Source organism: Oncorhynchus kisutch, linkage group LG13 (assembly GCF_002021735.2).
Source record: "Oncorhynchus kisutch isolate 150728-3 linkage group LG13, Okis_V2, whole genome shotgun sequence".
NCBI classification, from domain to species: Eukaryota; Metazoa; Chordata; class Actinopteri; order Salmoniformes; family Salmonidae; genus Oncorhynchus; species Oncorhynchus kisutch.
The window spans coordinates 76,460,916-76,488,490 of NC_034186.2; the positions used below are offsets into that span (position 1 = coordinate 76,460,916).

A 27,575-nucleotide genomic window follows, 5' to 3' on the forward strand; every position below is an offset into this window, starting at 1 on the left:
TGAGTGAGAACAAATATGTTTTCAAAATAAGAAAATATGTAATTTGTGTTGAGAATTTTCTATAGGGAAAAGAGTCGAATGGCTATTTCAGTGGTTGATTCAAATTAGTAGAATAAACTGTCCCCTAGGCCTCTGTCCTAATTGCCAATAATCTGTAATAATGTGTGCTAAGGGCGCCCTCTGCAGGGGATCTGGTAGATCAAGTGGAATTGTTACCCATTCCCCTGCCGAGACACTGATCGGTTTGGTATGGGACTGTTGGAATTCGAGGAGCGCAAACCGATTTTCGTTTGTTTCTGCATTAGCGTACCTCTTTCTTAGCAGTTAAAACATTTTATTATAACAAACACAGCACTAGGCATTTTCATTCACAAAGTTTTTTATTTCTATTTATGTAGACCACTGAAAGACCTCTCTCCTGAGTCAATTTATCACAGATTGACAGACAGACTCACCAATATTCGAAGCGGGCGCTGTCTAGAGCACCGCCTACTGCTATGTGCTCAACCAATACCTGTATTCCCTCTAGCAGGGCTAGGCGGCTCGTCTGGCATCGGTCACAAAGGTAACAGGTTGGAGCTGCATTTAACGAATTTATCTGTCTGTCTCGAATTATGGATATGCTCTGCTCTTTCAGAAGTATTTTCTGTCAGATTTAAACATTATCTGTATTAACACCAAGTAAAACAACAGAAGAGGACTCGAACGTCGGAAATAAATTGATAAATTGTACTACTTTGACCAAATAGCAGGTATGTTTCTGGATGTTGTTTAGTTCGCTCTAGTTAGCAAGCTAGCTAGCTAGCGAACTAACCCAGACAGCTAAATTAACTAGCTAGTTATGACAGTAGCTTGGGGTTAGCTTGCTAGCTCTAGCTGGTTGGCTTGCGCAATACAGACACATAGCTAGCTAATACATTTGTCCGCTCCATCTTTGGTAACTTGCTCTCTTGTTGGTGTCTTACCCGAAGTTTACTTTTAATGATGGCGAAACGGTGCTGGGTAACGTCACTCAGAATTCGAAGGCCACGGAGCAGGTGTATCTTTGCATTGCCTCGTCTAGATCTCTCCCGTAGTGGTATTCTCATTTAAAACCATGTGTACAGTCAGTGTACCCATCTGTCAATGTCACACATTCTCTTTTTACATGTCAGTTATTTGACGCTTTCTCGGAGCTCATCTTCAACAACTTTGCTCACTGCCTCTCTTCTCCCAAGTTTCGCTAACGCTAGATGATACTATGACGCATACACTGAGGAATTCAATGTAGCCAGTGAACTCTGTTCAAAAGAGACCCAAGTGGAAAGGGGTCTGGTTTAAGTCAAGAATGGGATGAATTGCCAATCACCAAGGAAACGGTCTTAACTGAAGGACTGTCTTGGGGGACCCAAGTTGGTGTGTTATTTACATTTCTACATTTCTAATGACAGCAGCATTAATGTGGAAAGTCTTTGGTATTTCAGCCATCAGCCACTCATGAGGGTAGCCTAGTGGTTAGAGAGTTGGACTAGTAACCGAAAGGTTGCAAGTTCAAATCCCCGAGCTGACAAGGTACTTACTAATCTGTCGTTCTGCCCCTGAACAGGCAGTTAAACCCACTGTTCCTAGGCCGTCATTGAAAATAAGAATTTGTTCTTAACTGACTTGCCTAGTTAAATAAAGGTAAAAAAAATAAAAAGACTGACAGTCATCAGTAGGGCCCTATAAAATCTGTGTTGTGGATGGAACACAGAATCTAGACACTAAAATGGAATTCAACAATATTTGAACAATGTTTTTTGCTTTTCTATTAAAGTGTGATTTTGAGTGAACCTGAATAAACTGCGAAAAACGGAAACCTAGAAAAACAAAACGGAGAAATCAGGCAAAAAAATAAACCAGATTTTATAGGGCCCAACATCAGTCATGATATGTAATCTATTTGTGTCACCACAGAAGGAGACAGTCACACACATGTAAGGCCATCCTCTTTCAGGTGCTTTCACTGAAGCACTGGCCTATATGCAGGGACAAGGCCTTGGTTGTAGAATACAGTCCAGTATCATGATGAAGCTTAGAGGAGGCTAAGTAGGAACAAAGATTTCTAGCATACTGACTTTATGCTCTCTACTCTCACTATTTAATGAATCAAAGACAGCCACAGCCATGACTCCATACTGCAGTGGTCTCTTTCCACACTCTTTCTCTCCTAATTCTCCCATCCCTCCCCAGAGATGGAGGTGGCCTTAATTCAATTCAGTGCGGGATAATTAAATTTGAGAGCAGAGCCGGTGGGTTAGGAGACACTAAAGGCGCCTGCATACATCCCAGCTGAAACGGTTTGGAAGACTTTATGCATATATTACGACAACATTTTGACTTAATAAAAAAATATATATATTTTTTAAAACTTTTATTTGTTTTAGCTGTTCGGGCACATTTTCTCTTGAGGCTAGCCGAAGTCTACGCCGCTTCGTCGGGGATTGGTCAACAGTAGGGATTCTTCAACAGTTTTTGTTGTCATTCAACAAGAGATGAATGACAACTGCACTAAACATCTTAGATGTAGATTTTATTTTTTATTTCCTCTAAGATCTCCTCTGCAAAAACGTCAAAATTTAATGACATTACTTGAGTTATTCATTCAGACTATTTTGAAGAAGTGTATACTGGCTACGACATCTCAAAATGGACAAACAGTACTATTACTGTTTTTTACCCCCCTTGTTTGTCAAGCAAAGGTCTCAGCTAGGCGCCAGCTGAACTGAAGCATGCTGACGCCTTAAGGGAGTCCGTAATCTGAGGACTATAGAGTCTGAGTGAGGACACCTTCACCTGGTCACACTGTAGTTAGTCTGTTGTTAGGCTGCAGGGCACCGTCCTTTACCTATTCTCTCTAAAGTACATAGTGTGAAGCACTGGCTAAACAGAAGCCTGTTGGTCTTAACCTCAGACAAGTATCCACAGTCAATCTCTGTTGCAGGTCCGGTCAGCTGCCTCATGTGCTTCTCTCCAGAGAGAGAGAGACAGAGATTTAGAACCCAGGGGAGGGTTAGAGAGAGAGATGGCGGGATAGAGAGAGGTTAGCGGGATGGAGGGAAGTCTGGAGAGCTAGAGGTTAGGAAGATGGATGAGGGAGGGATAGAGGGATAGAGGTTAGGAAGATGGATCAAAGGATAGAGAGAGGTTAGGATGGGAGGGAGGGAAGAAGGGAGGTTATAGCGAGAGGTTAGAGACAGGTTAGAGGGATAGAGGTTAGGAAGATAGATCGAAGGATAGAGAGACGTTAGGGAGGGATGGAAGGAAGAAGGGAGGTTAGAGACAGGTTAGAGCGATGGACAAGTTAAAGAGATGGAGGGAGGGTCAGGTGCAGGACAGTGATATAAGTGAGGCAGACAGACAGACTGAGGGAGAGCTGGAGAGGGCCAGGGGGAGAAGAGTGTTGCGTTCCCAGCGTTTCTGCCCTCATTTTCTGCTCCACATCGTTTGGACAATAGGATGGGCTCACCCTCTGTCCCCTGACTGTCTCCCCTTACCATCTCCTCTCCACTGTCCCCTTTCACTGCTTAGCAGCTGAACTGGCCTGTTGGAAGTGGCTTGACACACTGACACAGAAAGATGGGGAGAGAGAAAGGGAGAGGGAAATGACTGGGGTCCACTCCTGTGTTCCTATTTTGTTTGGTCCTATTCACTGTCAGTTCTCCCTGCTGAGACTGAGCCTCTGTCTCACACACGCACAAGCTAGCAGTGTTTCCCAATATGTTTCAGTACCAGGGACAGGCAAGCAATGCTCCTCCCTCCTTAATAGCCAATTGCCTAGATTAAACTGTAGAATGGAATAAATCAATGTCAGGAGGTCAGCAACATACTCCCAGGGACCAGGGATTGAGAAACACTGCTTTAAACTCAGCCTTCTACAACTGATTATGGATGATTAGCCTCTGCATGCAGAAAGAAGGGTTAATGTTGAAGATCCTTAGTATCTGTTGACCAACAGTGGGGCAAAAAAGTATTTAGTCAGCCACCAATTGTGCAAGTTCTCCCACTTAAAAAGATGAGAGGCCTGTAATTTTCATCATAGGTACACTTCAACTATGACAGACAAAATTAGAAAAAAAATCCAGAAAATCACATTGTAGGATTTTTTATGAATTTATTTGCAAATTATGGTGGAAAATAAGTACTTGGTCAATAACAAAAGTTTATCTCAATACTTTGTTATATACCCTTTGTTGGCAATGACGGAGGTCAAATGTTTTCTGTAGGTCTTCACAAGGTTTTCACACACTGTTGCTGGTATTTTGGCCCATTCCTCCATGCAGATCTCCTCTAGAGCAGTGATGTTTTGGGGCTGTTGCTGGGCAACACGGACTTTCAACTCCCTCCAAAGATTTTCTCTGGGGTTGAGATCTGGAGACTGGCTAGGCCACTCCAGGACCTTGAAATTCTTCTTACGAAGCCACTCCTTCGTTGCCCGGGCGGTGTGTTTGGGATCATTGTCATGCTGAAAGACCCAGCCACGTTTCATCTTCAATGCCCTTGCTGATGGAAGGAGGTTGTCACTCAAAATCTCACGATACATGGCCCCATTCATTCTTTCCTTTACACGGATCAGTTGTCCTGGTCCCTTTGCAGAAAAACAGCCCCAAAGCATGATGTTTCCACCCCCATGCTTCACAGTAGGTATGGTGTTCTTTGGATGCAACTCAGCATTCTTTGTCCTCCAAACACGACGAGTTGAGTTTTTACCAAAACGTTATATTTTGGTTTCATCTGACCATATGACATTCTCCCAATCTTCTTCTGGATCATCCAAATGCTCTCTAGCAAACTTCAGATGGGCCTGGACATGTACTGGCTTAAGCAGGGGGACACGTCTGGCACTGCAGGATTTGAGTCCCTGGCGGCGTAGTGTGTTACTGATGGTAGGCTTTGTTACTTTGGTCCCAGCTCTCTGCAGGTCATTCACTAGGTCCCCCCGTGTGGTTCTGGGATTTTTGCTCACCGTTCTTGTTATCATTTTGACCCCACGGGGTGAGATCTTGCGTGGAGCCCCAGATTGAGGGAGATTATCAGTGGTCTTGTATGTCTTCCATTTCCTAATAATTGTTCCCACAGTTGATTTCTTCAAACCAAGCTGCTTACCTATTGCAGATTCAATCTTCCCAGCCTGGTGCAGGTCTACAATTTTGTTTCTGGTGTCCTTTGACAGCTCTTTGGTCTTGGCCATAGTGGAGTTTGGAGTGTCACTGTTTGAGGTTGTGGACAGGTGTCTTTTATACTGATAACAAGTTCAAACAGGTGCCATTAATACAGGTAACGAGTGGAGGACAGAGGAGCCTCTTATAGAAGAAGTTACAGGTCTGTGAGAGCCAGAAATCTTGCTTGTTTGTAGGTGACCAAATACTTATTTTCCACCATAATTTGCAAATAAATTCATTAAAAATCCTACAATGTGATTTTCTGGATTCTCCTTTTGTCTGCCATAGTTGAAGTGTACATATGATGATAAATTACAGGCCTCATCTTTTTAAGTGGCAGAACTTGCACAATTGGTGGCTGACTAAATACTTTTTTGCCCCACTGTATATCTGAAATAAATATCCTAGGCTTTCTGTTGTCTTCTGTCTGAAACACCTGACTTGTAGTTGGCTTTGGGACCTCTTCACCACTACTTCGCCATTAGGAGGTGCGTGTGTGTGACTGTGTGCGCGTGTTATGGTCGTCTGCAGTAATGTACAGTGACGGTGGGCTTTTTCAATGGCATGCTTTGGATGTCTGTCTTAGGGCGAGGGATGTGCTAAGTGACGAGCTGAACTGTACACACACTGGAGTTGTAATGACAAAGGCATTTTGGGTTATGATTAATTGTCATGCAAATGGGCACGGCTATTGTAATTTTTGTTGCAAAATGTTTTGAGCTTATAATGCAGGGTAGCCTTGTGGTTAGAGCATTGGACTAGTAACCGAAAGGTTGCAAGTTCGAATCCCCGAGCTGACAAGGTACAAATCTGTCGTTCTGCCCCTGAACAGGCAGTTAACCCACTGTTCCTAGGCCGTCATTGAAAATAAGAATTTGTTCTTAACTGGCTTGCCTAGTAAAATAAAGGTCAAATTAAAAATAAATAAAAATCTGTAAAAATGAGTTGGGACTTCTTTGTTAGGAAGAAATAGTCTTTACAGTTTGCAACGAGCCAGGCGGCCCAAACTGCTGCATATACCCTGACTCCATTGCACAGAACGCAAGAGAAGTGACACAATTTCTCTAGTTAAAAACATTTTTTAGCAGGCAATATTAACAAAATATGCAGGTTTAAAAATATATACTTGTGTATTGATTTTAAGAAAGGCGTCGATGTTTATGGTTAGGTACACATTGGAGCAACGACGATTCTTTTTTCACGAATGCGCTTGTTAAATCACCTGTTTGGCAAAGTAGGCTGTGATTCAATGATAAATTAACAGGCACCGCATCGATTATATGCAACGCAGGACAAGCTAGATAAACTAGTAATATCATCAACCATGTGTAGTTAACTAGTGATTCTGTTAAGATAGGTTTAATGCTAGCTAGCACCTTAATTTGGCTCCTTGCTGCACTCGCATAACAGGTAGTCAGACTGCCACCCAGTCTCCTCGTGGAGTGCAATGTAATCGGCCATGATCGGTGTCCAAAAATGCTGATTACCAATTGTTATGAAAACATGAAATCGGCCCTAATTAATTGGCCATTCCGATTAATCGGACGCCCTCTATTTAGGACATACCTAATGAATACCGCACAGCTTGGTGACACCCCTGTCTCCAAAATGAATGAGACAAATGAACCTGCTCCTTCCGACTGTGCCTTTCTGTTTGTAAAATAATTAGAATCTTTCCCACTTCATTTAAAAATAGTTTACGCAATATACGTTTTTCTATCTTCTTGAATATAAAGTTGAATCCCCTTTCTACTAAAATTGTATTTATTATAGTGATTATTTTAGTTCAAGATTGTCCTTTTAATTGTCAGTTACAACATTATACGATAATTCTGCCAAGCCTAACACACCCATCCCCTAGTCAGATTGACATATTGACATTAACCTCTTAGTCATTTTGTCATACTCATGTATCTGTCTGTACTGTAATGATATGAGCATAGCCATAGGAAGTAGTTTGGGGGTGGGGATGCTCATATCATCATTACAGTACAGACAGATGTTATATGAGTATGACAAAATTACTAAGAGGTTGAGGTTAATCTGACTAGGGGATGGGTGTTTGTCTCCTCTCTCGTCCTGATAGCGAGGGCTTTGATTTATACTGGACACCATGTATAAACTGCACCAAGGTCTTCACTGACGCTCTTTACAACACCACTGATCACCTGTGAGCGTGTGGGCCTGCTTGTACACAGTTCATTCCAGAGTGTGTATGAGGAGTGCAGGCATGTGTGGGGGCAGGGCTTCCTATCCACAGGAACAAGAGCTTGACATTGGTGTTATCCACCATGTTATCCACCACCATGACACACACTGATAAGAGAGGAAAAACTCTGTACTCTCTGTTTTTGTGTGTCAGTGAGGGAGGCAGCTGGAGAATGAGTGTCTGTGTGTGTGAAAGAGGGAGAGAATGAGAGAAGGGTGGTAACTGGGTTTGTGCCTGGTGTTGTAGTTGGTTGGTTATAAGTGCAAAGGAGACATGCTAATGAGACTTGCGGTGTAATGACCTAGTGATGACAGCTGACCATGTTAATGAGGCATGTAGTGTAATGACCTAGTGATGACAGCTGACCATGTTAATGAGGCATGCAGTGTAATGACCTAGTGATGAGCTGAAGTGGCACAGGTCACCATAGAGTGGGAGGCGGGAACTCCTGAGACATTTCAACACATGGACATGATACAGTCAGACGTCCACAGTTAAAAACATCAGATGAAGACGAGTGACAAAGGGACATGTAGAGGGAGGGAGACTGAGTTGACTTACTGAGGGAAACAGAGGGAGGATCCTTCACAAGGGCTGGCTATGGATCATGTGTGATTACAGTTGATTGATCTAATAAAGATCCTAGATTGAGGAAGGAGTCAGCACTTTGCTGTGCTGGTTGGGCAGGGCTGGCCTGGCCTAGGCAGGGATTTCTAAAGAAGAGGAAAAACTAAACCAACTGGAAGTCAAGAGAGCGAGCCAGAGAGTGGGAGGTAGGGTGTGTGTGTTTCCAGGTTAATGAATAATGAAGGTCACTATGAACAAAGTCCATTCTAATGCAACTCCACTGAGACTCATTCTCTCACACACCTTTGTAACTCGCAAACCCAATAGAAACACACACAGTCCACCCTCTTTCTGTGTGTCTGCATGACATTCATACCAGTCAGATATTCAGTTGACGTACTTTCCAGGGAAAGAAAACAATAAATTACTGCTGTCACATTCACTTCTTTAAAGTATAACACTTGGAATTGTATTTATTTATTTAACCTTTATTTAACCAGGTAGGCTAGTTGAGAACAAGTTCTCATTTACAACTGCAACCTGGCCAAGATAAAGCATAGCGGTGTGAACAGACAACAACACAGTCACACATGGAGTAAACAATAAACTGTATTAAAAATAGCTGTATTAATATTGTCTTTCCCCCTCTCCACTTTCTCTCCCCTTTCCCTGTCTCTCCTCCTCCGCCCCGTCCCCTCTCGCTCTCTCCCTCCCCAGTATGAGTACTCCGTCAGGTCGGAAGAGCCCCGTGGACTACGGGGTTCAGATCCGCTTCATCAACGACTCAGGAGGGAGGCTCCCCTCGACCCAGCTGAGATCCAAGCCCCCCTCCACCTCTAAGTACGGGGTGGCTGTCAGGGTCCAGGGCATCGCTGGACAACCCTATGTGGTTATGAAGGACGGGGGCCCAAAGGGAGATTCGTATGGGGTGCAGCTCCGTACCCACTACCCCCCAGGTTACGGCAGTCTGCCCCGCAGGAGAGACCGAGAGGAGGGAGGGGGAGAGGGAGAGGGGGGAGGAGGGCAGGGAGGGGAGTTACGCAGGGCACAGTCACATGGTTCATTACTGGAGAGTGAGGGGGGAGGAGGATTTGGGAGACCACCAGGGGATGGGAGGTCTGGTAGCTATGGGAACCTGGATGGAGGGATTGGGGTCGCGGAAGAGAGAACGTATAGAGGGGTGAGGGAGGGGGGTATGGGGAGGAATATAATGTGTGGGTCGTATCAGTCCGGGCTCAATGGGTCACTGGGGAGGGGAGGGGGGAGTCAGTATGCCCCTGACCTCCATCCTTCCCAAACAGATCAGCCCCCCCTGACCATGGCACACCCCAACCCCCAGAGCCTTCCTTACCCAGCACAGCCCCACCCCCAGACCCCCGTCAACAGACTGATCAGCAGGTTTGACGGCAGCAGCAGTACCAGAGAACAACAGAGGGGGCGCTCTCCTGTAGCAGAGGACCCTAGAGACACCATCTCCTCTTCCCTCGCCCCCAACCCCTACTCCTCCCCTTCACCCTCTCTCACCCCCAACCCCTACTCCTCCCCTCCCTCCTCCACTCACAGCAGCCTGGGGCGGGGCCAAGGCTCCGTTAGCAAGGCAACGCCCCACCCAGTCAATCAGCGGGCTCCGCCGGGGAGGTTTGTCGCTGTGGAGACGCCGTCAGCCAATCGGACAGACTCGCTGGTAAGAGACTGGACGGGAGGGGAGAGCGGTTACTAACTAGTATACTTAGCTAGTACATTATCAATACCTCCAGTAAAGTTTAAAAACATACTAACAACATACTAACACTGAGCTCTGTCTAAAGGTGACCCCTGACCTTCTGCTTCAGAGTTCAGAGGTCACCAGTGAGGAGGAGCAGGTCATGCAGACCATCTACAGTGTCCTCAGAGAAGGGTACAGCATTTATCTTACGGTGTCATTCAACATTAATTCAGGCCAGTTATCGACATCCTTCTGACCATGTGTGTTTGACCTGTTGTTCACCCCACAGGACCAGTGAGAGGGACTCAGTCATCAGACACAAAGTCAGGGTGATCTTCCAGAAGATCCAGGGACTCAAGGTACTTTAATATACAGTGCCTTCGGAAAGTATTCCACGTTTTTGTTATGTTACAGCCTTATTCTAAAATGGATTAAATAAAACATTTTCCTCAGCAATTTACACACACTACCCCATAATTACAAAGAAAAACAGGTTGTTAGAATTTTTGTTTTTACATAAGTATACAGATCCTTTCCCTTTGATTTGAGGCCACCTGTGGTAAATTAAATTGATTGGACATGATTTGGAAAGGCACACACCTGTCTATATTAGGTCCCACAGCTGACAGTGCATGTCAGAGCAAAAACCAAGCTGTTAGGTCAAAGGAATTGTTCGTAGAGCTCCAAGACAGGATCGCGTCGAGTGGCCAGACGGAAGCTACTCCTCGACGGCCTGCTTGGAGTTTGCCAAAAGGCACCTAAAGACTCTCAGAACATGAGAAACAAGATTCTTTGGTCTGATGAAAGCAAGATTAACCTGTTTGGCTTGAATGCCAAGCTTCACGTCTTGAGGAAACCTGGCACCATCCCTACAGTGAAGCGTGGTGGTGGCAGCATCATTCTGTGGGGATGTTTTTCAGCGGCAGTGACTGGGAGACTAGTCCGGATTGAGGGAAAGATGAACGGAGCAAAGTACAGAGATATTTGATGAAAACCTGCTCCAGAGCGCTCATGACCTCAGACTAGAGGTCGACCGATTATGATTTTTCAACGCCTATACCGATTATTGGAGGACCAAACATTTTTTAATTTTTTTTGTTGTAATAATGACAATTACAACAATACTGAATTAACACTTATTTTAACTTAATATAATACATCAATAAAATCAATTTAGCTTCAAGTAAGAAATGAAACATGTTCAATTTGGTTTAAATAAGAAAGTAAAAGTGCAATATGTGTAAGATGGCTAACCTTTAAGTTCCTTACTCAGAACGTGAGAACATATGAAAGCTGGTGGTTCATTTTAACATGAGTCTTCAATATTCCTAGGTAAGAAGTTTTAGGTTGTAGTTATTATAGGAATTATAGGACTATTTCTCTCTATACCATTTGTATTTCATTAACCTTTGACTATTGGATGTTCTTATAGGCACTTTAGTATTGCCAGTGTAACAGTATAGCTTCCGTCCCTCTCCTCGCTCCTCCCTGGGCTCGAACCAGGAACACAACGACAACAGCCACCCTCGAAGCAGTGTTACCCATGCAGAGCAAGGGAAACAACTACTGCAAGTCTCAGAGCGAGTGACGTTTGAAACGCTATTAGCGCGCTAACTAGCTAGCCATTTCACTTCGGTTACACCAGCCTCATCTCAGGAGTTGATAGGCTTGAAGTCAAAACAGCGCAATGCTTGACACACAACGAAGAGCTGCTGGCAAAACGCACAAAAGTGCTGTTTGAATGAATGTTTACGCACCTGCTTCTGCCTACCACCGCTCAGTCAGATACTTAGATACTTGTATGCTTGTATGCTCAGTCAGATTATATGCAACGCAGGACACGCTAGATAATATCTAGTAATATCATCAACCATGTGTAGTTAACTAGTGATTATGATTTGTTTTTTATAAGAAAAGTTTAATGGGAGCAACTTACCTTGGCTTACTGCATTCGCGTAACAGGCAGTCTCCTTGTGGAGTGCAACGAGAGAGAGGCAGGTCGTTATTACGTTGGGACTAGTTAACTGTAAGGTTGCAAGATTGGGACCCCCGAGCTGACAAGGTGAAAATCTGTTCTGCCCCTGAACGAGGCAGTTAACCCACTGTTCCTAGGCCGTCATTGAAAATAAGAATGTGTTCTTAACTGACTTGTCTAGTTAAATAAAGGTATAAAAAAAAAATGGCGCCCAAAAATACAGATTTCCGATTGTTATGAACTTGAAATCGGCCCCAATTAATCAGTCAACCTCTACCTCAGACTGGGGCAAAAGTTCACCTTCCAATAGGACAACGACCCTAAGCACACAGCCAAGACTGCACAGAGTGGCTTTGGGACAAGTCTCTGAATGTCCTTGAGTGGCCCAGCCAGAGCCTGGTCTCTGGAGAGACCTTAAAATAGTTGTGCAGCGACACTCCCCATCCAACCTGACAGAGCTTGAGAGGATCTGCAGAGAAAAATGTGAGAAACTCCAAATACAGGTATGCCCAGCTTGTATTTTATTATTTAAACCTTTATTTAACTAGGCAAGTCAGTTAAGAACAGATTACCATGACAGGCAACCAAAAGGCACAAAGCCTCTTTCGGGGACATACCCAAGAAGAAGAGGCTGTAATTGCTGCCAAAGGTGCTTCAACAAAGTACTGCGTAGATGGTCTGAATACTTATGTCAACGTGATATTTCAGTTTTTATTTTTAATACATTTGCAAAAATGTCTAAGCCTGTTTTTGCTTTGTCATTATGGGGTATTGTGTGTAGATTGATGGACAACAACAATTTAATTCATGTCAGAATACAGCTGTAACGTAACAAAATGTTGAAAAAGTCGAGGGGTCTGAATACTTTCCGAATGCACTATACACCTTAGTAGTACTCTTAGTATACCTCTCTATTACACCTCAAGGTACTCTTATAGTGAGCTCCAAAAGTATTGGGACAGTGTCACACTTTTTGGTTGTTTTGGATGTTCAGATAGGAATAGAATATGTTCATGTGGATGCATAGTCCTGAATGAATATTTCATAATTTTTTATTTAACTAGAAAAGTCAATTAAGAACAAATTCTTATTTTCAATGACGGCCTAGGAACAGTGGGTTAACTGCCTGTTCAGGGGCAGAACGACAGATTTTTATCTTGTCAGCTCAGGGATTTGTTCTTGCAACCTTTCGGTTACAAGTCCAACACTCTAACCACTAGGCTACATGCCGCCCCATAATGATGAGTGAGAAAGTTAGACGCACATATCATACCCCCCCTGCTAACCTCTTACCATTACAATAACAAAGGAGGTTAGAATTTTATATCATACCCCCAAGACATGCTAACCTCTTACCATTACAATAACAAGGGAGGTTAGCATTTTTTGCGGAGTAAGATATATTTATGCCTCTTCCGTTCTCACTCATCATTATTCAGGATTATCCATAATCATGGCAGTATACACATTATTAATGTAGAAGTGTTTAGAAACATATATTCTATTCTTATTAACAATAAAACTAACTCCAAAATGACACATTATTTACCATTAATTTCTATTGGGCAAAAAAATGATCAAACGCTACCAAAACAAACAGCAAATGCGTCCAACAAGCTTGATGTAATCATTGTTTTCTAGGAATATGGGACCAAATACTAAACGTTTTACTACCTTTTTAATACACATGTGATTTTGTCCCAATACTTCTGGTCCTCTAAAATGGGCTATCTACAAAGAGTGCTGTAATTTCGAAACGATTCGCCTGATATGGATGAAAATACCCTCTAATCAAAGCTGACAGTCTGCACTTTAACCTCGGAGTCATTGTATCATTTCAAATCCAAAGTACAGAGCAAAAAATAAAACAATGTTACTGTCCCAATACTTTTGGAGCTCTCTGTACATCTCTATACACCTCAGTAGTACTCTAATACACATCTCTATACACCTTGGTAGTATTCTAATATACAGTACCAGTCAAAATGTTGGACACACCTACTCATTCCAAGGTTGTTCTTTATTTTTACTATTTTATACATTGTAGAATAACAGTGAAGACATAAACTATGAAATAACAGATGGAATCATGTAGTAATCAAAAAGTGTTAAATCAAAATATATTTGAGATTCTTCAAAGTAGCCACCCTTTTGCCTTTGACAGCTTTGCATACTCTTGATATCTCTGTATATTATTCTACAAATGTAGAAAATAGTAAAAAATAAAGAAAAACCCTTGAATGAGTAGGTGTGTCCACTCTAATATACATCGCTGCAGCACTCTAATATACATCTCTGCAGCACTCTAATATACATCTCTGCAGCACTCTAATATACATCGCTGCAGCACTCTAATATACATCTCTGCAGCACTCTAATATACATCTCTGCAGCACTCTAATATACATCTCTGCAGCACTCTAATATACATCTCTGCAGCACTCTAATATACATCTCTGCAGCACTCTAATATACATCTCTGCAGCACTCTAATATACATCTCTGCAGCACTCTAATATACATCTCTGCAGCACTCTAATAAACATCGCTGCAGCACTCTAATAAACATCGCTGCAGCACTCTAATATACATCTCTGCAGCACTCTAATATACATCTCTGCAGCACTCTAATATACATCTCTGCAGCACTCTAATATACATCTCTGCAGCACTCTAATATACATCTCTGCAGCACTCTAATATACATCTCTGCAGCACTCTATACATCTCTGCAGCACTCTAATATACATCTCTGCAGCACTCTAATATACATCTCTGCAGCACTCTAATATACATCTCTGCAGCACTCTAATATACATCTCTGCAGCACTCTAATATACATCTCTGCAGCACTCTATTATACATCGCTGCAGCACTAATAAACATCGCTGCAGCACTCTAATATACATCGCTGCAGCACTCTAATATACATCTCTGCAGCACTCTAATATACATCTCTGCAGCACTCTAATATACATCTCTGCAGCACTCTAATATACATCTCTGCAGCACTCTAATATACATCTCTGCAGCACTCTAATATACATCTCTGCAGCACTCTAATATACATCTCTGCAGCACTCTAATATACATCTCTGCAGCACTCTAATATACATCTCTGCAGCACTCTAATATACATCTCTGCAGCACTCTAATATACATCTCTGCAGCACTCTAATATACATCTCTGCAGCACTCTAATATACATCTCTGCAGCACTCTAATATACATCTCTGCAGCACTCTAATATACATCTCTGCAGCACTCTAATATACATCTCTGCAGCACTCTAATATACATCTCTGCAGCACTCTATTATACATCGCTGCAGCACTAATAAACATCGCTGCAGCACTCTAATATACATCGCTGCAGCACTCTAATATACATCTCTGCAGCACTCTAATATACATCTCTGCAGCACTCTAATATACATCTCTGCAGCACTCTAATATACATCTCTGCAGCACTCTAATATACATCTCTGCAGCACTCTAATAAACATAGCTGCAGCACTCTAATTTACATCTCTGCAGCACTCTAATATACATCGCTGCAGCACTCTAATAAACATCGCTGCAGCACTCTAATAAACATCGCTGCAGCACTCTAATATACATCTCTGCAGCACTCTAATATACATCTCTGCAGCACTCTAATATACATCTCTGCAGCACTCTAATATACATCTCTGCAGCACTCTAATATACATCTCTGCAGCACTCTAATATACATCTCTGCAGCACTCTAATATACATCTCTGCAGCACTCTAATATACATCTCTGCAGCACTCTAATATACATCTCTGCAGCACTCTAATATACATCTCTGCAGCACTCTAATATACATCTCTGCAGCACTCTAATAAACATCGCTGCAGCACTCTAATAAACATCGCTGCAGCACTCTAATATACATCTCTGCAGCACTCTAATATACATCTCTGCAGCACTCTAATATACATCTCTGCAGCACTCTAATATACATCGCTGCAGCACTCTAATATACATCGCTATTTCAGTTTGTCATTGGTGGTGCTAGCTGTCATTCTATGGGGTATCCACTAAAGTCACTCTCCCCCTCTCAGTCCAGTGAGAGTTCTGGTGAGGAGTGGAAGAGAGAAAAGAGGGATCTGGAGAGGAAGATGATGGAGCTACAGACCTCTCTACAGGAGGAGAGGAGGGTGAGTGGAGGAGAGTAGGAGAAAAAGAGGAAGGAGTGATCATTTGGGACGTGATGGAAAGAGTAGAGCGATGGTGTTTGTTTGGCACCTAGGAGACTCTCACGGTGAGCTGTTTCAACAGTACACACACCAGCTGAGCCCACCGTGTGTGCGTTTTCTGAGAGGAGCTGATGTTTTTAGTGGCAGTCTAATCCGAATGCCCTAAAAGCCCTGTAAATGGACCACCGACGATTTTAAACCAGTTTAAACCTGTTGGGTTAGAGGTGGACACACACACAGTATTCTATCTGATAATGAGTCATTATGTGTTGGCTTAAGGGAGTTGGACTGGTATTTAACTCTAACACCCTATAATCACTTAATCATGTATGTGAATTCTACTGAGGAAACACGCAAGGCTGTCTGACACTATTCTGAAGAACACACAGACATAAACGCACAGCATGTTTAAATAGAGAATCATGCCTGTTCTTCAAAATATTTCTAATGGTGTAATTAAATACTACCACTCTGTCACCTCCCCACTGTCTGTCGTTGTCTGATGTTGTGGTGGTCATGTAGCCTACAGTACAGGACTGTGTGTGTGCATAGGGCTCTTTGGGCAGCTCTGACCCTGTGTTAAAGGCAGAGCTGGATTCATGTCTGGATGAGAACATGCAGCTCCAGGAGACTGTGGACAGGAAGAAGACTGAACTACACCAGACACACTCTGAGTGAGTAACAGTGAGCAGGACAAATGACCTGGGTAGAAGGAAACCTTGAGAGGAACCAGGCAGGTTGAAAGTGACTCCAGGCTGTTGGATCAGAACTGGTTATAATGATGGCTTATTGAAAGGTTCTTTGTTAGTGTTGAGATAAAGAGCATCAGATCTCTCTTGTAAAATAGATTTTACCTCAATGAGAATGACCTGTAGAAATAAAGGTTAAATGAATAAATCACGGTCTCTGTCAGGCTGAGTCAGTTGCGTATGGAGAGAGAGAGTGCTGAGTCCAGAGTCAGAGAGCTGGAGGACCGACTGGGCGAGCTACAGGAGGAGCTGAGGACAGAGAACGGCAACAAGACGGTAACACAACATTTGGGTGGTCTTGAGACACAAGATCTTTGTTGTGCACTCTTTGTAACTGTCCTGTAGAATGTGTTGTGTGTATTGTGTGTCTACAGGACCTGGTGACATGTCAAGCGTCTCTGTTGGAGGTGTCCATGTTGAAGCAGAAGCTGGAGGATTCTCTGAGACAGAGAGAGAGGGAGCTGACGGCCCTGAAGGGAGCTCTGAAGGACGAGGTGGCCACGCACGACAAAGACATGGAGACACTTCGAGAACAGTACAGCACTGACATGGAGAGACTGAGGAGTACCGTGGAGCAGGTCTCACAGGTACACACCCACGTTTCAATTTTTATTCACCACGGCCACAGGATACAACCGGTGGAAAACGGTAGTCAAATTCTTACTTGAGAGCTCTTTCCTACCCACACGCGTGCACTGAGGGAGCAGCAGAGCGTGAAGTGATTGAGACCCACTGGACTTGCTTCACACCGGGGCATTATAGCAGGAACAACAAGTGATTACACCGTTACGTTTGACTGCACAGACAAAGCCACAAGCAGTAAATCAGCTGATCTCACATTCTTAATGACACGTCTTACTCCCTCTCTCCCCACTTTCTCTCTCATATCATCCTCCCTCTCCCCACTCTCTCTCTCTCTCTCTCTCATATCCATCCTCCCTCTCTCTTCTCTTCCCCTACCCCTCTCCCCACACTCTCATATCCACCCTCCCTCTCTCTCCCCACACTCTCTCATATCCACCCTCCCTCTCTTCTCTCCCCCCTACCACTCTCATATCCATCCTCCCTTTCTCTTCTCTCCCCCCTACCTCTCTCCACACTCTCATATCCACCCTCCCTCTCTTCTCTCCCCCCTACCTCTCTCCCTACACTCTCTCATATCCACCCTCCCTCTCTTCTCTCCCCCCTACATCTCTCCACACTCTCATATCCACCCTCCCTCTCTTCTCTCCCCCCTACCTCTCTCTCTCCACTCTCTCATATCCACTCTCTCTATTCTCTCCCCCTACCTCTCTCCCATATCCACTCTCTCTTCTCTCTCCCCAGTCTCAGGCGGGTATCGAGTCAGAGCGGTTGCGTGTGAATGCGTCGGTGCGTACTCTACAGCAGCAGCTGGAAGACTGCAGGGACGAGAGTGGCCACTGGATGGCGCAGTTCCACAATACTAGAGATGAACTACGGACCACCAAACAGGAGTGAGTACAGGCACCTACAGAGAATACAACCATACTGTGAAATGCTTACTTACAAGCCCTTAACCAACAATGCAGTTTTGAGAAAAATAGGAGTTAAGTAAAATAGATAAGTAATAAATAACAGTAACAAAGGAAGTTTGACTGGTACACGTACACACACACTTCACTTACAAAGTCTTGCACATCTCTTCCTGTTTTTCAACCATCCATGTATAGATCTATGTAACCATCCACATGTCCCATTTCTATCCTCTGTCCTCTCAGTTCTCTCATTCTGTACCGTTAATGTCTCCTCCTCATTGTGTCTTATTGGCTAGAGACCCATCCATCACCCCTGAGCCACTGTGAGGGAGCCTATATATGTGCTGTCTATGCTGTATATAGGTTATAGCCGTTGCTAGTAGCTGTTGCTAGTAGCCATTGCTAACCCAATTTCCGCGCCCCTGTGGAAATGTAATTAACATATTAAAAAAATCCCATCAAAAATGTCTCGGTTTAAGCTAGAGATGTTTTTTTGCATGGGCTGCATGCATGTTAGTAGCTGTGGTATTACCATCTTAAAACAATTCCATATTTTAGAATCCCCCGGCTTAGACTCTAGAGGGTTTTAATAGCTGCGGTTAATAGCCAGGGTTTATGGCCGTGTAGCTGACATTCCAGTTAAACCAGCTTCTGTGTTTCTCTATTTGACTGACTGACTGAAGACATTGTGATACTGTAGAATGACCTCATTTTAACAACTAAATGTTTGATCTACTTTGAGGGACTGATATCAGCATTGGAGATTGAACTGTAGCTTCTGTGATCAAACTAAATGATGTCTGGTCAGTGCTGATCTGTGACTTGATTTCTAGATTTTGAAATGGATCTTGTATTGGTTCAAATGTGTGTGTTGCAGGATGCTGCAGGCTCGTCTGGAGAAAGAGGAGCTTGAGGAAGAACTGAATGAAGTACAGGAGAGGGTCAACACCATGAAACAGCAGATACCAGACCCCAGTCATACACATACACTCAACCAGGTACACACACACACACACACTGATTCTGACAAACACACACACTCAACCAGGTACACACTGACACTGTTCTCCATTGTCATGTCAGGAGCTGCAGAGTTTGCGTGCCGATCTGCAGCAGGCCCAATCAGAGGCAGAGAAGAAAAGGGCGGAGCTCGATAAAAAGGTTATGGAGGTAATCTCCCTGAAGAAGGCCAACCAGGAGCAGGAGGCGGAGCTCAAGTATGAGATGGACAGGCTGAGGGGCCAATCAAATCGAGCCAAAGAGGATCTGGCCAAGGCCCAGGAGAGAACCAAACAGGTGTGTGTTGTGTAGTACCAGCTATGTGACTGGGAAAGATGGCCACTTTTCCTCCCTTATATTCATAATCTCCATCCTTCTCTCAACCACTCACCTCTTTTGTTTCTCTCCATAGCTCCCTGACCCATCGGTTGTGTCTGGCCTGCAGTCAGAGTTGACTGATGCTCGTGTGGAGAGAGACCAACTGGGAGAGAAACTCTCCAGCACTGAGCAGGAGCTGAAGTCAAACACAGAGCGGCTGGCCAGAACCCAGACAGAACTAAACGCTCTCAGAGACTCACAGCAGGAGCAGGAGGCAGCTAACACACGCCTCCGAGAGAAACTCTCACGCCTGGAGGTGAGACATACACACACATTACACTACCTCTTTCTCACAGCTCTTTGTTAGTGGGTGTGTTGTTTCACAGTATGTATTTGTGTGTGTCCCCCCAGTCTCAGCTGGCTTCCAGTGCATCAGAGAGTTCGGAGGCAGAGCTGTCCCTCCAGGCGGAGTTGAGGGGGTTGAGGCAGGATCTTGACGAGGCCAGGAGAGAAACCTCTCGGCTGGGCCAGGACCACCGGCAGCTCAGTCTGCGTCTGGAGGACAGGGAGAAGGAGAGGGACCAGCTCACACAGACCAACACACAGCTGGAGGAACAGAGGAGACAGCAGGAGCGGTCCCTAGACAAACTCAATAAGGAGGTGAGGAGTATGTGTCTACATGGGTTTTTCTGATGCTCTGTGTACAGCATTGAAGTGCTGTATTTACAAATCTACACTGTGCAAATAAAAATATCTCTCTCTCTGTCCTCTTACTCCTCGCTCTCTCCCTACTCTCACTCTGCCTCTTTCTCTGTCCATGTAGTTTGAGTCTCTGTCCCAGTCGTCTGGTGAGGAGGTGCAGGTTCTCAGGGCCCAGCTGGAGGAACAGAGAGAGAGATCTCGCAGGGAGACACAGGAGGCCCAGAGGCAGGGCAATGACACACTGGTAGAACTGGAGAGGAGCCAGACTTCCCACAAGATGCTGGAGGAGGAGGTGAGAGAGGAGGAGGAAAGGGTCTTCAGGAGGTGAGAGAGAGATGGAGGGAGGAAGGGACGGGGTGAGAGAGAGGAGGAGGAAAAGAGAGAGGAGACGGAGGAGGAAAGGGTCTTCAGGAGGTGAGAGAGATGGATGGAGGGAGGAAGGGACGGGGTGAGAGGAGGAGGAGGAGGGAAAGAGGGAGGAGACGGAGGAGGAAAGGGTCTTCAGGAGGTGAGAGAGATGGATGGATGGAGGGAGGAAGGGACGGGTTGAGAGAGGAGGAGGAAAAGAGGGAGGAGACGGAGGAGGAAAGGGTCTTCAGGAGGTGAGAGAGAGAGAGATGGATTGAGGGAGGAAGGGACTGGGTGAGAGAGGAGGAGGAGGAGGAGGGAAAGAGGGAGGAGACGGAGGAGGAAAGGGTCTTCAGGAGGTGATGGTATTGGTCAGGGGTAGTCAACTCTCACCCTGCCGGAGCCTGCTGCTTTTCTCTTGTACCTGCTAATGAATTGTACCCACCTGGTGTCCGAGGTCTAAATCAGTCCCTGATTAGAGGGGAACAATGACAAAACACAGTGGAACTGGCTTTGAGGTCCAGAGATGAGTTTGAGCGGTGAAGGTGTTTTGTCTTTAACGCTGATCCAGAATGTGTGTGTGTCGTGCGCCAGGCGTCCCGTCAGAAGAAGGAGCTGCTCTCTGTGGTTGAGGAGAGAGACAATGTTCAGCTGGACAAGGAGCTGCTCACCAACCGCCTGCACCACCTAGAGGCTGAACTGGAGAACAGCAGGAGCAGCCTCACAGACAAGAGCAGGGAGCTCCGCAGCACGGAGGACAAGATGAAACGACTGGAGCTGGAGCTGGAGGAGGAGAAGGGATCTGTGGAGCTACTCACTGACAGAGTCACCAGGACCAGAGACCAGGTACACACACAAACACACTATAAATGTGTGTCTAGCAGCTTTCACCAGTCTGTTGGTTAAGAGTTGAAAGAACCAGGACCAAACTAACAAATAATGTATTTGTTAACTCTCCCCTCACCCTCTTTCTCCCCTGGCGCTCCTCTGTCTGGCGCTCCTCTGTCTGGCGCTCCTCTGTCTGGCGCTCCTCTGTCTGTCTGTGTGCAGATGGAGCAGCTGCGTTCAGAGCTGATGCAGGAGAGATCCTCCAGACAGGACCTGGAGCTGGACAAGAATGCCCTAGAAAGACATGTACGTTAAGTCTGTGTCTCCACTGAAATGATCTTAAGGTCTGAGTGATGATTGATTATGCTTAAATCTCTTTCTCTCTCCAGTTGAAGGAGTTGAAGACCAGAGTATCTGATATGGAGGGTCAGTCTCGCTCCTCTGTAGGAGTGGCTCAGCTGGAGAGTAAAGTTCACGAGTTGGAGGAACGCCTCCACAGCGAGGATAGGTACACTGCACACTACATGTCCCACAATGCACCACACCCCAGGAACTACAGATGCCACAATGTACCACATAGTCTAGAATATGATATTTTGTAACCAAAGCTGATTTTGTGTTTGGTATGGTAGTTCACTGTTAGTTAGAGAAGTGTACCTTAAATTGACATTCACATTATTGATGACAAGTAAAGCTTATGATATTATGAACTGGTCACACATCGGTATCCAGAATCACCTTATTCATGTTTGTGCTAAACGTGTGTGTGTGTGTGTGTGTGTCTTAGGGAGAAGAACTCCATGTTGTCGTCTCAGCGTCGCCTGGAGAAGAAACTGAAGGAGCTCAACTTTACCCTGGAGGAAGAGAGACACCAACACACAGAACAGAGAGACCAGGTACGCGCGCACACACACACACACACACACACACACACACACACACACACACACACACACACACTCTCACCCACACTCTCACCCTGACTGATTCCTCTGTGTTGTAGCTGTCTCTGCGTGTGAAGGCTCTGAAGAGACAGGTGGATGAGGGGGAGACCGAGGTAGAGAGGATGGAGGGATTGAGGAGGAAGGCCCAGAGAGAGATGGAGGAACAGATGGAACTAAAGGAGGCCTTACAGGGCAGAGTCACCGCGCTAGAGACTGAGCTCAAGTAAGTCTGTGTGTTGTGTTTCCAAGTCTGACACTCTACCTGTTTCACATGTTATATTACTAAGTATCTCCTTTCTCCTAGATGTGGCTCTTCTTCTGAACCAGCCCAATTCTCTCTGTTCTCTTCCATTCCCTCCAGACCTCTTTCTTTTCCTCTGTTCTCTTCCATTCCCTCCAGACCTCTTTCTTTTCCTCTGTTCTCTTCCATTCCCTCCAGACCTCTTTCTTTTCCTCTGTTCTCCTCCACTCCCTCCAGACCTCTTTCTTTTCCTCTGTTCTCTTCCATTCCCTCCAGACCTCTTTCTTTTCCTCTGTTCTCCTCCACTCCCTCCAGACCTCTTTCTTTTCCTCTGTTCTCTTCCATTCCCTCCAGACCTCTTTCTTTTCCTCTGTTCTCCTCCACTCCCTCCAGACCTCTTTCTGTTCTCCTCCACTCCCTCCAGACCTCTCTGTTCTCCTCCACTCCCTCCAGACCTCTTTCTTTTCCTCTGTTCTCCTCCACTCCCTCCAGACCTCTCTGTTCTCCTCCAGACCTCTTTCTGTTCCTCTTGTCATTGGTAATGAGTTCAGTGAGCTGACATTTACTGGCAGCCTGTTCACTCCCCACAGCCAAACTAGCGTGCGGTGTGTATGTGTGTGTGTTGTGTATCATTCTATGGATCACTGAGCTCCTCTCTGATCCCTCAACAGAGATGCTGCTATCAGACACACATCATTACAGAATAAAGCAGTCGGATTCAAACACACACAAACACACTTCTTCAACAGTCACACTCACCCAGCTGTGTAAAGGTGTCTCATTAAACCCCACTCAACAGTGCTGTGGGAACACACACGTACGTATGTGCAGGTCAGCTGTGAAGGGGGATGCAGAGACAGATCTAGCAGACAGAGCAGTCATCCCTGTATGTACTGTATGTCACACCAGTCAGTTCCCATATCTGACCAGCAGAGGGCTCTCTCCCTGACAGATACTACAGGGAACTACACTGTCTACTGTAGAAGTCAACTGTCTACTCCCACACGTTTGCTGAGACCCACCTACGGCCTCTGTTATAGTGAACAATAGATGATGAAGATAACATTTCTGAAGCTGATGGTGGTGTGTTTCAGGAGGAAGGTGCAGCAGGCGCAGCGTCAGGCCCTGGACTCGTCGGCTCTGAGCTCTGACGAAGATGATGAAGGCCTGTACAACCCCTCCAGCATCACGTCCATCCTCACTGGGAGCAACCTTCACACCAGCTCCTGCTAGAGGGAGGGAGGGGTAGTGGCAACCTTCACACCAGCTCCTGCTAGAGGGAGGGGTAGTGGCAACCTTCACACCAGCTCCTGCTAGAGGGAGGGAGGGGTAGTGGCAACCTTCACACCAGCTCCTGCTAGAGGGAGGGGTAGTGTAGTGGTAGGAAGAGGATGAGAACAAGGGCTATTCTGAGCACTATAGAGAAAGGGAGGAGGGAAGGAGGGAGGTGGATTAAAGGGAGTATTTTAAGCACTACAGGGTTGGAGGGAGGGTAGTAGAGGGAGAGTTATTCTAAGCACTACATATAGTCATCTACTGTACACACAGGTACAGTACACTGGGACAGGTCTATAGACCTGCTATAAAAACACTGTATAAAGGAGGGAGAGAGGGATCACAGGTTCAGGTAGAGAGAGAGAGGGATCACGGGTTCAGGTAGAGAGAGAGAGGGATCACGGGTTCAGGTAGAGAGAGAGAGAGGGATCACAGGTTCAGGTAGAGAGAGAGAGAGGGATCACAGGTTCAGGTAGAGAGAGAGAGGGATCACAGGTTCAGGTAGAGAGAGAGAGGGATCACAGGTTCAGGTAGAGAGAGAGAGGGATCACAGGTTCAGGTAGAGAGAGAGAGGGATCACGGGTTCAGGGAGAAGGAGAGAGGGATCACAGGTTCAGGTAGAGAGAGGGAGGGATCACGGGTTCAGGGAGAAGGAGAGGATGACTCACTACGCTGGACAGTAGACTCCTAGTGGTACTGAAGAGGAAGATTCCAGGAAGAATACAAGACAATAAACATGAATACAGTAACAGAACACTAACACATTCTGAGAAGAACAGGCAGGATGACTCACTGTCTAAAGCACTTACAATCACTTACAGGACGGACTGACTTACAGGACTAAACGGCAATACACTGTTGCACTCTTCAATTTCATCATTACTCTGTGGTACTCTATGGTATGCTATGATACTGTAATTAGTATGGTGCTCTTTAATACACAGAATTACGCTGTGGTACTGTTTAATACGGTCCTTATTATGGTTCATTTCAATACTCTATTACTCTTAGTGAAAAGGAGTTTGGTCACATGATTACACTGACTGAATAGTGATAGAAGCAACCACACCAACATGTACTGTGACTATTTAACACTGTAGCTGGTTAATGTCTGCTTTCACAGGGTGAACAGTGTTTCATCTGATCCTACTGGTGCCCTGTCACACGGACCTGATGCACAGCAAACACTATTCCATCCAGTCCTTCATGGAGATCTGATATGCAAGTGTACTTTTTAAAACACGGTTGGACCAAATGCTGCCAGATATGAGAATGATGAACAAATGTAGATAGTTTTTCTAATTCATGAAATCAACAATATTCTGCTGAATGTGATATCATTGTTTTAGAAACCATATCTGACAGTTTGATTCCTATTCTGCTGTATGTTCTACTACTTGACTGCCTGCCACTACAGATGCATGTATGGAGTTTGCTCTGATACCAATCCTCTCTCGCCATTTCTTCACACACACACTTTACACATTGTATTTGTAGCATCTGTGCACAACTTCTATGCAGTCCTTACAATTAATACTCAGAGAAGCTTGTGAAGATCTTAATCACTATGCCTTAAAAGTGTACTCTGGATAGATTTTTCTAATTGATTTGTTTCTATTTAATTGGTTTTGGGGGAGATCTGAGAGCTTGTATTTTCATTCAGTGATACAGTAGTTACCACTGTAAGTGATATTGCTGCAATGTTCATATGTCTTCCAACTGTTCAGTTGGCTTGAAATATTTTGTATAGAATATGGTGCTCTAGTGTGTCTTATACCCTACACATACAGTACTTACTGTTTAGTATATATGAAGCACTAGACTACCATACTGTATGGCTTTGTAACTGAGTACAGAAGGTGGTACATGATTACTGATTAGTCATTTTACGCTGTGAATTTGTACTTCACAATACCAATCTGTTTTCTATTGAATTAAATATTGCATAGCAATCGAAGTCCAATATGTGTTTCATTATCTTTCTGGCACAAGTTGAAACGACACCCAATAACCCACCACTGTCAGCCTTCAATGGAATGGACTCTGTTTCTCTGTGCTATTTTCTTTGGAAGGAGAGTCCTCTTCAGCTGGAATGCAAATGGGCGTAGTAATAAACTCAGCAAAAAAAGAAACGGCCCTTTTTCAGGACCCTGTCTTTCAGAGATCATTCGTAAAAATCCAAATAACTTCACAGATCTTCATTGTAAAGGGTTTAAACACTGTTTCCCATGCTTATTCAATGAACCATAAACAATTAATGAACATGCACCTGTGGAACGGTCTTAAGACAGCTTTCAGACGGTAGGCAATTAAGGTCACAGTTATGAAAACTTAGGACACTAAAGAGGCCTTTCTACTGACTCTGAAAAACAACAAAAGAAAGATGCCCAGAGTCCCTGCTCATCTGCGTGAACATGCCTTAGGCATGCTGCAAGGAGGCATGAGGACTGCAGATGTGACCAGGGCAATAAATTGCGATGTCTGTACTGTGAGACATTTAAGACAGCGCTACGGTGAGACAGGACAGACAGCTGATCGTCCTCACAGTGGCAGACGACGTGTAACAACATCTGTACAGGATCTGTACATCCGAACATCACACTTGCGGGACAGGTACAGGATGGCAACAGCAGCTCCCCGAGTTATACAAAGGAATGCACAATCACTCCATCAGTGCTCAGACTGTCCTCAATAGGCTGAGAGAGGCTGGACTGAGGGCTTGTAGGCCTTTTGTAAGGCAGGTCCTCACCAGACATCACCGGCAACAACATTGCATATGGGTTCAAACCCACCGTCGCTGGACCAGACAGGACTGGCAAAAAGTGCTCTTCACTGACGAATTGCAGTTTTGTCTCATCAGGGGTGATGGTCGGATTCACATTTATCGTCGAAGGAATGAGCATAGCACTGAGGCCTGTACTCCTGAGCGGGATCAATTTGGAGGTAGAGGGTCCGTCATGGTCTGGGGCAGTGTGTCAGAGCATCATCGGACTGAGCTTGTGATCATTGCAGGCAATCTCAATGCTGTGTGTTACAGGGAAGACATCCTCATGTAGTACCCTTCCTGCAGGCTCATCCTGACATGACCCTCCAGCATGACAATGCCACCAGCCACACTGCTCGTTCTGTGAGTGATTTCCTGCAAGACAGGAATGTCAGTGTTCTGCCATGGCCAGCGAAGAGCCCGGATCTCAATCCCATTGAGCACATCTGGGTCCTGTTGGATCGGAAGGTGAGGGCTAGGGCCAGGGCCATTCCCCCCAGAAATGTCTGGGAACTTGCAGGTGCCTTGAAGGAAGAGTGGGTAACACCTCACAGCATGAACTGGCAAACCTGGTACTTAATGCAGCTGGTGGCCACACCAGATACTGACTGATACTTTTGATTTTGAACCCCCTCCCCTGTTCAAGGAGACATTATTCCATTTCTGTTAGTCACATGTCTGTGGAACGTGTTCAGTTTATGTATCAGTTGTTGAATCTTGTTATGTTCGTTCAAATATTTACACATTTTAAGTTTGCTGAAAATAAACGCAATTGACAGTGGGAGGACATTTCTTTTTTTGCTGAATTTACTTCATAAACCATATATGTACAGTACCTCCTTTAATCTTCCTTACTTAGAACTGTTCTGTTTTTCTTCCTCATCCTGAAATTCCAAAATTCTTTCTGTGGAAGAGCAGCCAGCTCAAACAGAAAGCATCAGTGATGTGTCTAACCAAAGTGTACTTATTGGGCAGTTTGATTCATTACAGTAATTCCTTTCTGGCCACACACCTTTTGTTGATCCTTCTCTGGAAGTCTAGCCTTCGCAAAC

At 44.9% G+C, this 27,575-nt stretch overlaps 1 protein-coding gene across 3 annotated transcripts; it reads left to right on the top strand.

Annotated features, from left to right (window-relative positions):
• The first annotated feature begins 548 nt into the window (after positions 1–548).
• Positions 549–25,722, top strand: cgna (cingulin a). Of its 3 annotated transcripts, XM_031787447.1 has the most exons (21): positions 549–752; positions 8,674–9,640; positions 9,765–9,853; positions 9,951–10,020; positions 15,725–15,820; positions 16,412–16,533; positions 16,773–16,884; positions 16,983–17,195; positions 17,935–18,083; positions 18,982–19,102; positions 19,188–19,400; positions 19,516–19,737; positions 19,833–20,081; positions 20,245–20,415; positions 21,066–21,317; positions 21,522–21,605; positions 21,689–21,807; positions 22,087–22,195; positions 22,303–22,466; positions 23,579–23,729; positions 23,814–25,722. In XM_031787447.1, the coding sequence occupies exons 2-20, from the start codon at positions 8,675–8,677 to the stop codon at positions 23,715–23,717; spliced, it is 3,660 nt and encodes a 1,219-aa protein (XP_031643307.1). In that variant the 5' UTR covers positions 549–752; position 8,674; the 3' UTR covers positions 23,718–23,729; positions 23,814–25,722. The 3 variants fall into 3 exon arrangements, with proteins under 3 accessions (XP_031643307.1, XP_031643306.1, XP_031643308.1); XM_031787446.1 differs by having other exon boundaries at positions 23,579–25,722; XM_031787448.1 differs by having other exon boundaries at positions 9,789–9,853; positions 23,579–25,722.
• Positions 25,723–27,575: the final 1,853 nt, after the last annotated feature.

Bases quoted from the DNA above. Each gene is read 5' to 3' on its own strand.
- cgna (XM_031787446.1), top strand. From the start codon at position 8,675: ATGAGTACTCCGTCAGGTCGGAAGAGCCCCGTGGACTACGGGGTTCAG. The intron at 9,854-9,950 runs GTACAGCATTTA...TTCACCCCACAG, and splicing joins TACAGTGTCCTCAGAGAAGG to GACCAGTGAGAGGGACTCAG. The intron at 19,401-19,515 runs GTGTGTGTTGTG...TTCTCTCCATAG, and splicing joins CCCAGGAGAGAACCAAACAG to CTCCCTGACCCATCGGTTGT.